This window comes from Necator americanus, chromosome II (genome assembly GCF_031761385.1).
Source record: "Necator americanus strain Aroian chromosome II, whole genome shotgun sequence".
Taxonomy (NCBI): Eukaryota; Metazoa; Nematoda; class Chromadorea; order Rhabditida; family Ancylostomatidae; genus Necator; species Necator americanus.
This window is the reverse complement of record NC_087372.1, coordinates 25,665,793-25,680,226: the sequence shown is the minus strand read 5'-3', so window position 1 is coordinate 25,680,226 and position 14,434 is coordinate 25,665,793. Positions and strand designations below refer to the sequence as shown.

Sequence of the window (14,434 nt, the reverse complement as noted above, 5' to 3'; positions counted from 1 at the left end):
TTAGAGAAAAAAAAGTAAAAAAAAAAATAGCAAAACACCGACCAGTTTGAAACATATCTCGCATTCCCAGAAATGGATGAGTGTTTTCCACCTAACAAGTCGAGACAGGATAATTTCATTTTCACTCGCATTTCTGAATGGCATATCACTTATACGAACCTATACGAACCTTATACGAAGGGACAATGTGTTCCTCTATCTCTGTTTCCATGTGAGGATGAAACCTCCCAACCTCAACATTTTTCATTCTTCCTCTTTTATATTAATTTACATTATTCTTCTTTTATATTAATTTACAAGCACACTTTATGTAGACCTTCAAAGAACATCTAATACCAGGTACTTTCCTTTCCGTCGACTTTAAAAGGCATCATAAGAGCTGTAAGCGCGGCGGAAAAAAATCGTCGTAAGATTGGCAGACGCGGCGAAATGGGTGGGGAGGGTGGCGTGGGTGGGGCGTCTTGAAGACGTAGCACAAGAGGAGCAACCAGGCTACTGTAGCGATCATGACGGTATCAGGAGACGCGCGGTGCAATTAACGACGCTCATTAGCCTCCTGGATACGCGGCGGCACATCATACGGGTACCTCTTGACCGTTCCCCGTCTTCGACGAATCGCAGGCAGGAGGGCGCAAGAGTAGGGCGCTGCATAGAGGACGTCGTAAGAAACAGCGTTCAAGGGTCGTCCGTTTACACACCCTCTCCCCCACAATCTACGACCTCGTATAGTCATTACCCAGCCGAAACCCGTATCACCCCAGATTCGTGAGGCGATGCCTTTAATCGGTTTTCTATTTTCGCTCTGAATCTGAATCGACTGATTTAGCCTTGGGCAATCCACCAACATTTCCCACAAGACAGTTTTGCGTTATACTGCCGCAAATGTGGAGTTCCAATCGAGAGTCCAAATATCAAAAAAAAAAAAAAGAAAGACAGGGTATAAAATGAAGCACTATGCTGGAACACCAATAAGCGTCTCGAATTTCTTCCTTTTTTTCGATTTTATTCCTGCATGCGTTGTGATACCTCCATAAGTGTTTGCTTCACGTTTTCATTCAATTACACTTCTTTGTCTTTTTGTACTTTGTCATTCCATTCATTTCCTCCCTAATTTAGTTTTCTTTTCGATTATCAGCTCAAATACTACCGTGATCTGATTTTCCTTCAACAAAATGCTATCACTAACTAACTTCTTTTATCTTTCGATGGTTATTCTTTAAAAGCAGCATACCATGAAACTGACCTAGTGAGAAAATCTGCCGGAAAAGCTAGAGATGAGGTTGTAGACTCCGGGATCCAGAGTGGTTCCGCTCATCTCTCCCTGTCCGTCGTAAAAAACGGTGTGGAAGACGCCCTTTTTAAGATGATTTCAGTTGCAACGCACCATCTTTGTCCAAGCACCGGATCCACGTGCGAGCGGCCGAAGATTAATCTGTCTCCTCACCAACCTACTCAAGTGATACCAATGAATAAGCTGCTGAGGAGACTTGAACGTGTACATAGAGAAGCGTTCAAACGTACCTCGTAAGAACTAAAGCGGTTCCCACGCGGCTTTTTTCACGACGATTAGGGAGAGATGAACAAACCGCCTCGGATCCCGCAATCTAACTTCATCTCTAGCTTTTTCCGTTCTCCCGAGGCTTTGCTCTCAATTTTGCATTATTTGATACGTTCTACTCAGCAGAGCATCTACTCTATGGCAGCTACTGGATGAATGAATACTGAAACTACTACTACTAACTAATGATATTGAAGGAGCACAACCAGGACCCCCAAGATCAGAAAATCTACGGACAATGCTGCAGATAATTTCAGATGTTAATGATTACGGTGTAATCCCGTGGTGTCCCATGGCTGGGCTGGTCAATCTTTCAGGCTATAGGTTAACATAAAAAGAATGAATGATCACAGAAGACTTCGAGATTTGGAAGGTCTGGGGATAGGTGCTTTTGTCTTAGATGAACAGCCCTGGAGGATCTCTCTACTCTTTATGTCTGCTATTTGAGTGTTATCAGTTGTGAACTTTTCAGATAAAAACATGCATTTCGTAGACAAATGCTAAAGAAACCACCATCAAGGTGGTTGATTATATGCAACTGTCATCGTGGCACTAATTACTGGCCAACTCGCATGCAGGTCGGGTGGGTGTGATTTCGGTAGAGCACGGACAAGAGCGGGGACGTACCGGGAAATGGTATATGACACCATAAATTAAAACTTTTCAAGCCGTCTGTAACCAGACATACAATTGCGCAAGGGTGACTAACTCCCTTTAAAAACCTGAATGCGGACTTCCTCACTTCTAAACGCAAACAACACTTGTTCAAAATCACCCTCTCGTGCGAACAACGAGTGTGTTGTATGAAAGAAGTGTCGGCGGCGAAAAAATACAAAAATTTTCGTCTTCGGACTTAATTCTTGGATTTACTTGGATACTGCCACTTATATGTTTTTTGTGCGCATTGAAACCAGCATAATTAAAGAAAGTAATGCCGTTGCATCACTGGCATAAGAAAGTAAACGAGGGAATGGAGGCTACGAAGGAAATCACTAGTAATAAGCAACCTTAGCAGAAACAAGTGGTCAACGCTTCTATGTTTAAGACCTGGCAGGGTCAACAACCAATCCTAGGGAGGAATACCGATAGGAAAATCGTGGAGGAGAGCAAAAAGTAACAAGATCAGCATCACCAACAACATCATTGACAACAATAGAACAGCAATAACCATTGGTTGAAAACAACTACTTTTAGAATCGATTGGGAATTGAGTACATACAGGAGATTGTCCGCATCTAAAACTCCCGGTTTTAGTGAGGGTGAAGTTAGATAGGAATGATCGCGCCCACGCATGGACCAACGACATATTTCTCATTTTCGTATCGTTTCCTGTGTATTTAGTCTCAAACGATTTCTGATGTTTACACCAACCTTGGAATATCAGAGAAGAAAATTTCCTTAGCTGTTGGCTCGAGTCGAAAGCGATGATTTCACTTTCAATAGATAGTGTCTGGGAAGATGATAGCACAACATAAACACAGCCAATACCAAGGAAATACAAGGTTGCCGCAACTGCAACGGGAATTCGCAGCAACATTAAAGGCATCACCCCACGAATCTGACGTGGTACGGATTTCAGGTGGAGTATTCTTACACGGGATAGTAGATTATGGAGAGGGGGTGTTTCCGTCCTTTTCTTCCTAATTGCCGTAAAAAAACCGCCCGGAAGATGTGGCGCGCTCCAATCGAACTCGTTGTAGAAAACAGCGCGCCGAATCGCTCGAAGCCGTATCGTCCGGGCCGTTTTTTACGGCAATTAGGAAGAAATGGACGGAATCACCCTCTCTCCATAATCTACTACGCCGTATACGAATACTCCACGTGAAACCCGCACCACCCCAGATTCGTGAGATGATGCCTTTAAGAGAGAAGCGTTGCGGCGACACGAAGGAACTACTTTTCCGGTCGATAAAAAACAGAAATCACCAGCTGTGTGGCATCGATAATTCTTAAAAGAGATGATCAAAAAATAAGGAAATTGATCCTGAAGCAAGAGTCGCGCAGAGATAGAAGGACAAGGGATAGAGGAACCATGGGTTTTTGGAAATAGAGTGGTTTGTAGCGAGGTCGTATTCAATGGTCGATGGATACAATGAATTCTAACTTAACAATGGGATCTTAAAAATATTCAGACATGAATCGCACAAGAATCGAGAGAAAAAAAAAGCAGATCTTCATTAAAGGCATCACCCCACGAATCTGAGGTGGTGCAGATTTCAGAGGTGGTGCAGATTTCGTATACAGGATGGAAGACTACGGAGAGGGGGGTGATTCCGTCCATTTCTTATTAATTGTCGTAAAAAACGGCCCGGAAGATAGGGCTTCATTCGTTTTGGCGCACCATTTTGTACAAGAGGTTGGATTGGAGCGCGCCAGTCTTGTGCGGCGCCGCATCTTCCGGGCCGTTTTTACGGTAATTAGGAAGAAATGGACGGAATCACTCCCCTCTCCGTAGTCTCCCATCCTGTATACGAATACTCCACCTGAAATCTGCACCACCTCAGATTCGTGGGGTGATGTTTTTAAGCGAAAGCATGGTGTGAAGCAGTAAAATTTGCATCAATACAAAGACAAAAGTACTTTATTCATCTACCCTCAGAATAGCAACCTCACTGCGATACCCACCACAATATTATGTGTATTTTAGCAGAACTTTAATTCAAAACAAATAAGTAGCGCTCTGGGAAATGTGCACAACTCGTCCAAATCCACGGGCCACGAAAAGAGGTACTTTCCTCTAACCTCGCTAAAAGAACTATCGAAAATTGGCAATGTCAACAATGACATAGATGTACACAGAATGAAGACTCATATTGTTGCCTCTCATCGACACCTTGGAAATTTCACCCATCTGCACTCGAAAATAAGCCAATTCGACAATGCTAAACAGGGTCCATGGAAATTCAAAACGACCGAGAGCAAGATCACATGCGACGATTCCGAAGAGAGGCTCAGGACCGTCGAACTCATCACCTACGGAACATGACTAGTATTAATTAACCCCTAGAAACTAGAAATATTGCCTATTGTGGAATGAATTCGTGATAAATGCTCCGACTATGAACACCACCTGTACCCACAAAAAGTGTTGCTTAAGAATTGGCAAGGACAAGAGGAATTCGTCTGAGAAGAGACAAATAGGAGAACCTAACATGACAGGACTACTGTAGATCGTCAAGTACCCACATCGTACCTTTATTTAAGGTTTGCGCTTGAGGAAAAAAAGGAACTGCAAGCGAACATCACCACAGCATTTGAACACAAACTCATGCTTTACGGCCTCTAACTCTTATGTGGACGAGTTCTCGATTGTCACTTCCCCTGATCAGGCAAAAACATCATTCAGTAGGAAATTGTCGCTGGAGCTTACTTGCCGGCAACTTTCTCGTCCTGGATTGATGGGAAGCACTTCCCCGCAAAGTAAGTGGTCTAGTTCATATTGTGTGGTAATTTGCAGAGTTTTTATGAGGAACGGAAATTTCGTCTTATAGGAGGCTTAGTATGGGTGGAATAATCAGCTCCGAGACAAACATCGAAGGAAATGTACCGTTGCAAAGATTGGCTGGGCAAGGTGCTATTTCTGACAATGATCCATTTTGGAACAATCTGCTGTCGTTCAATTTAAAGATTGACGATTATGACGCGTAAGTTTGCATGCCATATTTATTCCGTCCTTACCTGAATCTGCTTTAAGGAAGCAGGCAAAAGCATTCGACGATTCCTTGAATAACTTCTTGCAATCCTTAATGTACAATACGCAGACCAGTGGCAATTTCGCAGCCTTCATCAGAGTATTTCTCCGCCGCTCAACTGAACTGAAGACTTCTGAGCAGTATGATAAGTTAGTTTGTTTTGGACTCGCTGTTTATTTCACTTTCTTTTGTACTTTTGAGTCAGTGCCTTATGGAATACACTCTATGAGGTTTATATGCAAAATCTACAAGGGAACAATTATCTGTCAAACACTCAGACCTACTCTTAAGGCGAAGTATGGCTTCCAACGTGTAGTAACTTAGTAACCTCGAGCTTAGTAGTAACCAAAAGAGTACAGAGATCAGTGTACTTCACAGCTGGAATGATTTTATCACTGTTGTTTGATGTTCGATGAACTTCCCACCGTCTTTGAAGTGGGTGTCTCTGAAGACAATATTGAAAAAAGATCTGTCGAGCAGTGGTACTACTTTGTCACCAAAAAACTACTCTTTTGGGCCACAGTTCCCAAATTCGGAATCTGAAATTTGAGCGACGAATTAAAACAGTTTGAACTACATGATTTCATTGTTGTAGTTCTATGTTCTTCGCCGCGGTACTGGCAGCAAAGGTTAGGAAAGTTCTGCCTAATCCTTTTATTCTCTCTTTTTAAATTCCCGTTTATTTTTGGATGAAGATAATTTAGTAGAGGGACTTAGTGTTTATTGATATTTGGTGAACCCTTTTTTCCATATCTTAGCAATGGTTTTTTCAGCAAAATTTATTTGTGGCAAACGGCTAACGCTTTGATAATACTCCGATATATATGCAAGTTTCTGACGCAACGAATGAATGAAAGTGAATTTGTGAGGGTTTTCGCAACTTCTGCCTCTGCTCCTTCATCGTCTTTGAGTTCGTCTGACGAAGGTGCGTTTACTGAGCCTGCTCAACATTTTCTTGAAGAAGATGAACATATCTGTAGTTTAGCTGAGTCGGAGGACGAAAATCAGTCAGAATCTGGCCAGTTGTACTGCAATACTGCTGAGAAACTGCTCGATACTTTGATTGATATTTTGGCGGATCTGCCTGTGAAGTGAGTATGTTTCTTGGTTTAGCATCTCTTCTCATCGCTAGATAGATAAGATGTGTACTCAATAATTTCTTCTTCAAAAGAGACTTTAATTATTCCCAATAGGTGGTATCATTGTAGTTTCTTGTGACTTCATAAAAGCTGAGAACTTCGGGACGTAGAGGAGAACACAGCAATAAGCAGCCAGTAGTTGAAGCCTATTTCAAAGTAAATGGAGGACTCTGTGCTTTTTAAGGTCACACTTCCTCCAATTTGGTCTGTTCTCTTTAAAATCTTCGTGGAGTTTAACATGAGCATGTTATAGTGGTGTTGAGCATCTTTTTTTTGCGGCCAATGCTGTTTATACTTACTTCAGCGACAACACTATGGCCATACACGTCGAAGCGGTGAAGTGTCTCATTACTATGCTCAGCTCTCAGCTATACCATGAAAGTGTGGTCAACACATCTGTTGTCTTTTCGTACTTTATAACTGGAGCCTGGTAAAGTTCCCTTTTGTTGTTCCTTTTCGTTGATTTTTGCGTACATTTATACTCTGCCGGCTGTTTCTTTCTCTTGTAATTTCTTTTTTTTTGGCGCCTGCGTGCTTCCGTAAAAATGTCTCAGAAAATGCGGCATTCATACTTTTTTAAGTGCTTGGTTCTGGATTTGTGGTTATTATTACATGTTGTATTATTTCGATTATCATTTATTTGTAATTGACCGCTTGAGCTTTCAGCAAAGTTCATAGATGCGATCCCTTTGCACACCACCATCAGTAGGTGATTGTCCGCCAAGCCCTATGAAGTGGCGGTGTTTGTTTGATACTTATCAGTTGATTGAAATGTTCACGAAAAAACTGTTCACGTCTGTGAATTCTGGCTGAAGCCTTTCATTTTTGCGAGCTGTTAAATGTATTTTAGTAGCAAGCGGGCAGCAATTCTCACAAAAACAATGCTGCGGAACTATTTGATTCACAACAGCGAATATCACCCCTTGAAGAAGAATGAAGGAGGAAGTATCGTTCTTGGAATAGCTTGTAAGCCACATAGTAACTACAACTTAGCTTTTGAAATTTCTCATGACTGGTTCTAGCATCATTTTGGTCAATGGTACAGGCAGCCGCTGGTGGAGATGATGATGCTGAAGAGATTCAAGATTATCCAGTAACCTTAGGAAGTTTGAGCATTCTGCTGTTGCTCAACTTGGCATGTCATCATCCTGCGAAAGGGTGCAATCCATTCAAAGAAACATTAGCACTATTCCAAAACTCTCAAGGTACAACTCTTTAGTCCCTTCCATTTTCAGTTCTGTTTATAGTTGATTTGTTTAAAAGAAGTGACTCTATTCTAGAGGTGTCCAGTCTTACTATTGACAAATCTACATTTAAACTGGATTACAATGCACTTTATGAAAGACTGTGTGCTACAGCATGTCAAGAACCACCTATGCTGTTGCTCTACTTGCTTCTTCACCGTAACTGCGGTTTCAGGAATTTTGTTTTGTCGAGGATAAATCTTGAAAACCTAGTAGGTTTTTTTCTGCTTTCGACTTATAAAACGTATTTCGTGCAATCTCCAATAAATGAATCCCTAGGCTGTTTACTGAAGCCGTTGCGCCCTTCTCTCAGAGTGCAGTGAAAATCATTCCCGGAGGTTACTATATTGTTTTGCAGGTTCTGCCAGTAATCAAAATCCTTCATGAGGGTGTGGCTTCATCATCTTCAAACTCACATCACATGTATCTCGCCTTAATTGTTATGTTAATCTTAAGTGAGGACGATTTCTTCTGCAAGATCATACATGAAACGGTGCGTTCATTTTCCTTGTATGTTGGGAATTCGCTTACACATATTCATGCTTTTCTCCTTCCACTTCTTGATATTTGTTTCTTTACAGATGATTCGTGATGTTGATTGGCTAGAAAGTGATCGACCAATCCGAGAAATATCACTGGGAGGTCTTTGTGTTATGGTGTTTGTACGAACTATACATAAGAATGCTATTCGCATGAGGGTGAGTTCGGAGGGTGTTTGCAATCAAATTTTCAAGAGCCCATGAAGGAAAACATGGGCTCCCAAAAGGGTGTTTTGAGCGCTGTATCTTGAGATCCTCTCTGTTCCGAAGCTTTTATGTTGCCCTGAACAGAACACGCTTTGACTTGATATGTTATGAGTGGCACGTTTAGCGCAGTTTTTAAAATGTTTGACTGCGGCTGCACTGTTAATGGTTAAAAACCGTCCTAAAGCCGAGCAAACCTTTTATCTCTCCGGAGTCTATGAATTGGTACCAGACTTGTCTGAGAGGAAAAAAAAACAGTGACGTCATACATCGGGTGGCCCTCGCAAGTCATTGTATAGGTTTTCTTCGAGGATGCTTCATCACATTTTTAGCTGGAAGCTAGTAACCCACTAACAATGAGCAGCTGCATTACCGAAAAAAAAGGTTGGAAATTGTATTGCCTAGAACATATTTGTTGAGTTTCTACCTTTGATTCATCTGGTACAAAACCATCTCATTACTGAATGGTTCAGGAAGACTTCAGTTATCGATGTGTTGTTTAATGGAGTGCTTAAGCGGTATCACTTCACTTTGAAGGAACTATCAGATGTAAAAAGGGATGTAAAAAGCACTATGGTTGCCCCTGTAGATGATAATGGAACTTCTGTGTTTGAAACCATTGCTAAGGGAAAATTGCATGCCGTTGAAGCTGTTTTTAGTGGACCCTGTTCTATCCTACTTTTTTCTTGCGATTTCAGGATCGTTATTTGCATACGAACTGTCTTGCAGCTCTAGCTAATATGTCGTCGTGCTTCAAAAACCTTTCACCTGTAGTATGTCAAAAGATAATAGCACTTCTAGAGGTTCTCTTTAATATTGTTTTTACCTATTTGATTTTGATATGATATGTTTATCTAGCTGCTGAGCAAACGCTATATTAAAATGGTCGAACATATGCGGGTGACTGCGGAGCAGGAGGCTAACTCTGGAAACTCACTGGGATATGTAAGTGACCATTGGAAAGAGATGCATATGAATAACGCACTATGCGGCTCTTGCAGCATGATGACGTTATTGCACTAGAAGAGGGAATTCGTACCCTATTGGAAATCATTAACAGTACGCTCTGCGGTAACCTTCGCAATAATCCACATCTGATCTACACCCTATTATACCATCGTAGTTTATTCGATTCGTATCAGCAGCATCCGATGTTCCAGGTATGTTAGTCTTCTATTTCACTATTCTTAGTCATTAACACATTTAAAGTGTATGCAATGTTATATAACGTTCAACCCCGAATGAACGCGACGGAGCACACCCGTTTCCACATTTTTCGTTTCTGCCTTATCAAAGGTCCATCGAGTTCATTAATATTTCTGTATATGCTTTCAGGATCTGCTCGCTAATATTACACTTGTAATATCGCACTTTTCCTCCAAGGTGGTCCATGTTAGATCAGGCGACGGAACAGCAATGATGGAAATTATTGAAAAAGAAGCTATGGTGCTACCAACTGATCGTTTGGCCAAATTTCCAGAATTGAAATTCAGGTACTGAATGTTATTGCGGCAATATTACCGATTATGTTGATACAGGGGCCGCGTATACGACTCTGATTGCTACCTGCACGTGGTGGTCCTGCTTTAACTAAACGCAATCAAGCATTCGAGCGTACGCATTCGGAACGTACGAGCTATATAACTCGCACTGTTATATGGCGATAGGTTCCCATACATTGCGAAAAGGTGCTGTCGTCCAGAAAAGCCCATAACCTGAAAGGTCAACTGCCTGAAGGGAGCATGGAATCTTTGCCAACAATCGTTTCGTCACGCAGGACTGCCCAAAACTATCGAGTGAACTCCAACAAGCTGCTCTATTCAGACTTCTGCTATATCTCCGTGTGCTTTTTGAGATGATGAGAGGGACGCATGAGAGATCGGCACGTCATCAGCATCGAAAATTACACCATATACTGTGGCGGCGCTAATGAGAACAAAGTAGGTGGCTGCGCGATAGCTGTGAGGCTGATTACAAGAACCAGGTGGAGGAATTCGGCTCAACGTCGTCTAGATGCGCTTTTGTACGACTGCGGACGCAGAGGACGTTAACTCTGGATCGTAAGCGCTCACACACCTACGCAAACCGCTGAGGACAACCGCAAGGACGCCTTATATGATTAACTCAATGCGTTGATTTCTAAAATACTAAGCCAGCAGGTGGTCATTGTCGGAATCGACGCAAATGCGAAGATGGGACTCGAACAGCAATCCGATGTGCTAGGAAAATGGTATTATCCAGCGGAGCGCACGTCGGACAACGGTGACCGTCTGGTCGACTTGTGCGAACAGACGGCCTCATCATCGCTTCCACGTTTAGGAGGAAGCATTGGCGCCATCAGCTCACGTGGTTCTATTGCCGCGGAAGAAGTTTGCCTTTGCATCTGCGGAAACAAAATCCACGTACAATTCTGTATGTGTCGCTCGCAGCACTGCTGACTTCAGATAGGAAAAGCGTCTTAGAAGGAAGTTGCGACCGCGATAACGAGTGGACGGGAAGTTATCCGTCACGGATCCTAGGAATTAATCGAGGAATCTCTTTGCTGCGTGTTAAGTACAAGGTATTGGAACGGATTATCCTGAACCGACTAATTAAACATCGCGAAGAAACAACGCGCGACGAGCAAGTTGGCTTCCGTCCAGGTCGATCTAAGATTGACCAGGTGTTCATCGTCAGGAGAGTGATCGAAATCTGGCAGCAGTACGCGTGCGCGCCACGTTGACATAATACGTACGCTGAGGGGTATGCGTGGCTTAGTGATCACATCTAGCCTAAGATATGCCTGCTCTGGACTGCCGACAACCTCTTCTGGAATTTTACTATGCCTAACAATTACTTAGTTCTTTAGAATTCCTGCCTCATCATGGAAGTCATACCGTACCTTCAGCACCTTTCTCAAGTGCTTCTTTTCCTCGCTACCGCCATCTGAGTTCAGCAAATTTCGTGATCCACTGGAATTCAGCTGTGAGCAGCAGTAGCAGTGTAGTTCCACCTCGCCGTACTCTTGATGGGTTAGGGTTGGTGGAAGAGCTGTGCCGTAGTTGTACAGCGTTCTCAGGACATGTATGGTATGTAGGACACGTTGAGCTCGTGGTTGAACAATGCCTAAAGTATATCATTCCTTTCTGTACTGCCGAAGCCGTAGCATTGTTCTTGAGGTTGGGGTTCATCTTAGCGCTGCCACTGTACGTATTATGTCAGCGTGGCGCGCACGCGTACCGCTGCCAGATTTCGATCACTCTCCTGACGATGAACACCTGGTCAATCTTAGATCGGCCAGGATGAAAGCCAGCTTGCTCGACGCGCGTTTTTTCTTCGGGATGTTTGATGAGTCGGTCCAGGATAATGCGCAGCACGTCACTGAAGTCATATGTCGTATTTGTATTGCAATTAAGTGATAGAGTTCACTTCTAAGAAGGCTCAAAGAACGAAAAGGTAATAACGTAGCAAGTGGAAAAGAACGTAGAAGTGGAAAATGCTAAAAATGAAGTAAGAACGAAGAAGATTTGTACAAGAAAAAAACAACATCTAAAAACATAAATGGAGCTGAAAATTGAAAACGTTCCAAAATAAAAGTTAGAAGGTGCAGAAACGAGAATTCGGTCTCTGAAAGACGTAGATTTGTAATTGAAAAAACTATATAGAAGATATAGATGTATGTTTGAATTTATACAGACTAGTTAGTCCACGTAAGATACGGCAGTAGTTTGTAAAAGTTTCGATTTGTTTGTTTTACATTGATGAAACACTATTATTTTCTATTTCTGCCATTTCGTGTGCAATCATTCGATGTATCTCTACACGTAACGAATCGATACTCCGTACAGAAGCATTACCAGAGATAACGTGCTCTTGCGAGGCGTGTTTCGAACTCATAAGACGATGAGGGACGATGTGATGGGCGGGGCATAAGGGAAACGCAGTGCAATGCTCTGCTGACGCTATTAACTGCTGCGCAGAGCAATTAAGGATAGCCTTTCCCGTTTCCCCTAAGAATAGGTTTCGGAGGCTGCCTGTACCTAACACCCGTGCAAAACAGCTCTTGCTTACCCAAACGATTCATCCGTTTGGTATTGATAAAAATGGGGTCAGCAATTTCTGGGAGAATAAATACACTGTTTTGATACATGTATACGCCTCCATTAAACTCTACGGTTCTGAATTGGAGTCGAACGCGGAGCGAACCTCAGGCAGATTGATCAACACCAACCATTTTGTTTTCTGTTCCTGATTTCACATAGGCCGACTAGTTACTAATAAGACGGGCACCCCCGAACTGGTAGAATTTACGATAGAATTATTTTTTTGTACAGTGCATCGCTGTAAATTTTTAGGTGTTACTTTTTTTGTCAATTGAGACTTTGTTGTTTAGGTACGTAGAAGACGAAAACACTGTGGAATTCTTCGTACCATATGTGTGGCGATTAACGGTGCAGCATTCGAGTATTCTTTTCGAAAGTTCTAGAGTGAAACTCTTTAATGCCCGCATGCTTATAGCTGGTGGCTGAATCATTTATTTCCTGCCTGATGTAATTCTTACTTTCCCCAGTGTGTTCTAGTATTCCTTTCTGTGATTTCTATGATAGGTATTTATTTGTTTTTGCAGATTTTTATGCATAATGTCATAACTCTTATTTATTTCCTTGCACGCACTTAGCGCGAATGTTTACATTATGGGTACACATATTCTAATTTAACTTGTCTTTTGTTGTTAATGCGCTTCAACAGAGGTTATGACTTTCTTCTAATGAACTGTTACATTTACCTTTAATAATAAGAAGCAATATTCACGTATCACAGAAATAATAATATGACTATCGTCGCTTTCTTGAACAACGACTTTCTTTAATCAACAATAATAGTGATAAGTATTATATTAGAAAGGGAGCGATTTGATTAGCCAGAGCCATAGGCACAGAGGAAATGTCAAAGCTAAGTCATAAAAAAAAAGAACGCCGACCAAAATTGGCTCATTTATAAGTGCTTAGCCAAATAGTCGAAGATGCAATTCCAGAATAGAAATAGAATTCTAAAATAGTGGGACCCATAGGCACAGAGGAAATGTCAAAGCTAAGTCATAAGAAAAAAAGAACGCCGACCAAAATTGGCTCATTTATAAGTGCTTCTGGCATGGAAAAGTGTTACGTAATTGTAGCAACTTTAGTCCCTGAAAGTTGCTCAAAAATAGTCAGGCGGTCTTTGTTCAGCCGTGTAATGATGTTGCAGCATTTTTTTTTTTGGTAGAAGCTAAACTTTTTACTGAAGTGATGTAGTGGGTGGCGCGTGTAGGAAGGGGTTCCGGATATTTGTCACTTTGCTAGCGTCATTCGTGCAGAATTTTTATGAGCATTCCTGCATAGAACGATTGCTTTCCGCCATTCCTTGATTCTAAATTCTTTTGGTCTCTTCGGGAATCTCCACAATTACCATAGTACGTATACTCCTCAGCACATGAATGATATAATCGGGTCAAAATGACATGAAACACAGTTACAGTTGGGTCAAAACGACATGAAACACGGACCGTTGCGTATGCGGCCGCGCTCAGAAGCGGTGTGGTGGAGACAGCGGTTGGAATCGAGGTGGGACCGTGGCGTGACCGTGACTGCAGAGGTAAGTGGCGGCAACGAGGATCCTTACACGATCCCAACCGCTACGCACCACCGCTTTGCTTCGAGCGCAGCCGCTTGCGCAACGGTCCGTGTTTCATGTCGTTTTGACCCGACTATACGTAAGCGAGTGCGCCCGAAGCGATGCAGTGGAGATGGCAGTTGAAATCGATGTAGACCATCGCGAACTGCATCAATGGATAGTGTTAGCAAGGGTTCCTCTTCGATCCTAACCTCGCTCCACCGTCGCGCTGCCTACACAACTGCATTGTGCTTCATGTCGTTTTGATCCTACTGTATGTCCACTAGGTAATATCAGGTTTTTGAGAAACGATGAACGGTTCTCTCCTAGTGAGATTTTTGCATTCTTCATTCTAGATCTACTGAGATTTGGGGATTTCCGCAGCAGTCTACATACAGCGTCTCCATTTACCTATTCATTGAATTCT

The 14,434-nt window shown here is 42.3% G+C and overlaps 2 protein-coding genes across 4 annotated transcripts; one reads left to right on the top strand and one right to left on the bottom strand.

Annotated features, from left to right (window-relative positions):
- Window positions 1-2,627: 2,627 nt before the first annotated feature.
- Window positions 2,628-3,104, bottom strand: RB195_019464 (uncharacterized protein; the record flags this gene model as incomplete). Of its 2 annotated transcripts, XM_064187314.1 has the most annotated exons (2): window positions 2,699-2,793; window positions 2,930-3,104. In XM_064187314.1, 2 exons carry the CDS (start codon window positions 3,102-3,104, stop codon window positions 2,699-2,701), a joined length of 270 nt encoding a protein of 89 aa, XP_064043195.1. The 2 variants fall into 2 exon arrangements, with proteins under 2 accessions (XP_064043194.1, XP_064043195.1); XM_064187313.1 differs by having other exon boundaries at window positions 2,628-3,104.
- Window positions 3,105-4,453: 1,349 nt separating this feature from the next.
- Window positions 4,454-12,884, top strand: RB195_019463 (uncharacterized protein; the record flags this gene model as incomplete). Of its 2 annotated transcripts, XM_064187312.1 has the most annotated exons (17): window positions 4,454-4,547; window positions 4,924-4,978; window positions 5,050-5,202; window positions 5,253-5,399; window positions 6,024-6,175; window positions 6,236-6,341; window positions 6,694-6,819; window positions 7,240-7,355; window positions 7,412-7,594; window positions 7,670-7,845; window positions 7,992-8,126; window positions 8,215-8,331; window positions 9,075-9,179; window positions 9,235-9,321; window positions 9,378-9,536; window positions 9,712-9,869; window positions 12,749-12,884. In XM_064187312.1, the coding sequence occupies 17 exons, from the start codon at window positions 4,454-4,456 to the stop codon at window positions 12,882-12,884; spliced, it is 2,205 nt and encodes a 734-aa protein (XP_064043192.1). The 2 variants fall into 2 exon arrangements, with proteins under 2 accessions (XP_064043192.1, XP_064043193.1); XM_064187311.1 differs by lacking the exons at window positions 4,454-4,547; window positions 4,924-4,978 and having other exon boundaries at window positions 5,060-5,202.
- Window positions 12,885-14,434: the final 1,550 nt, after the last annotated feature.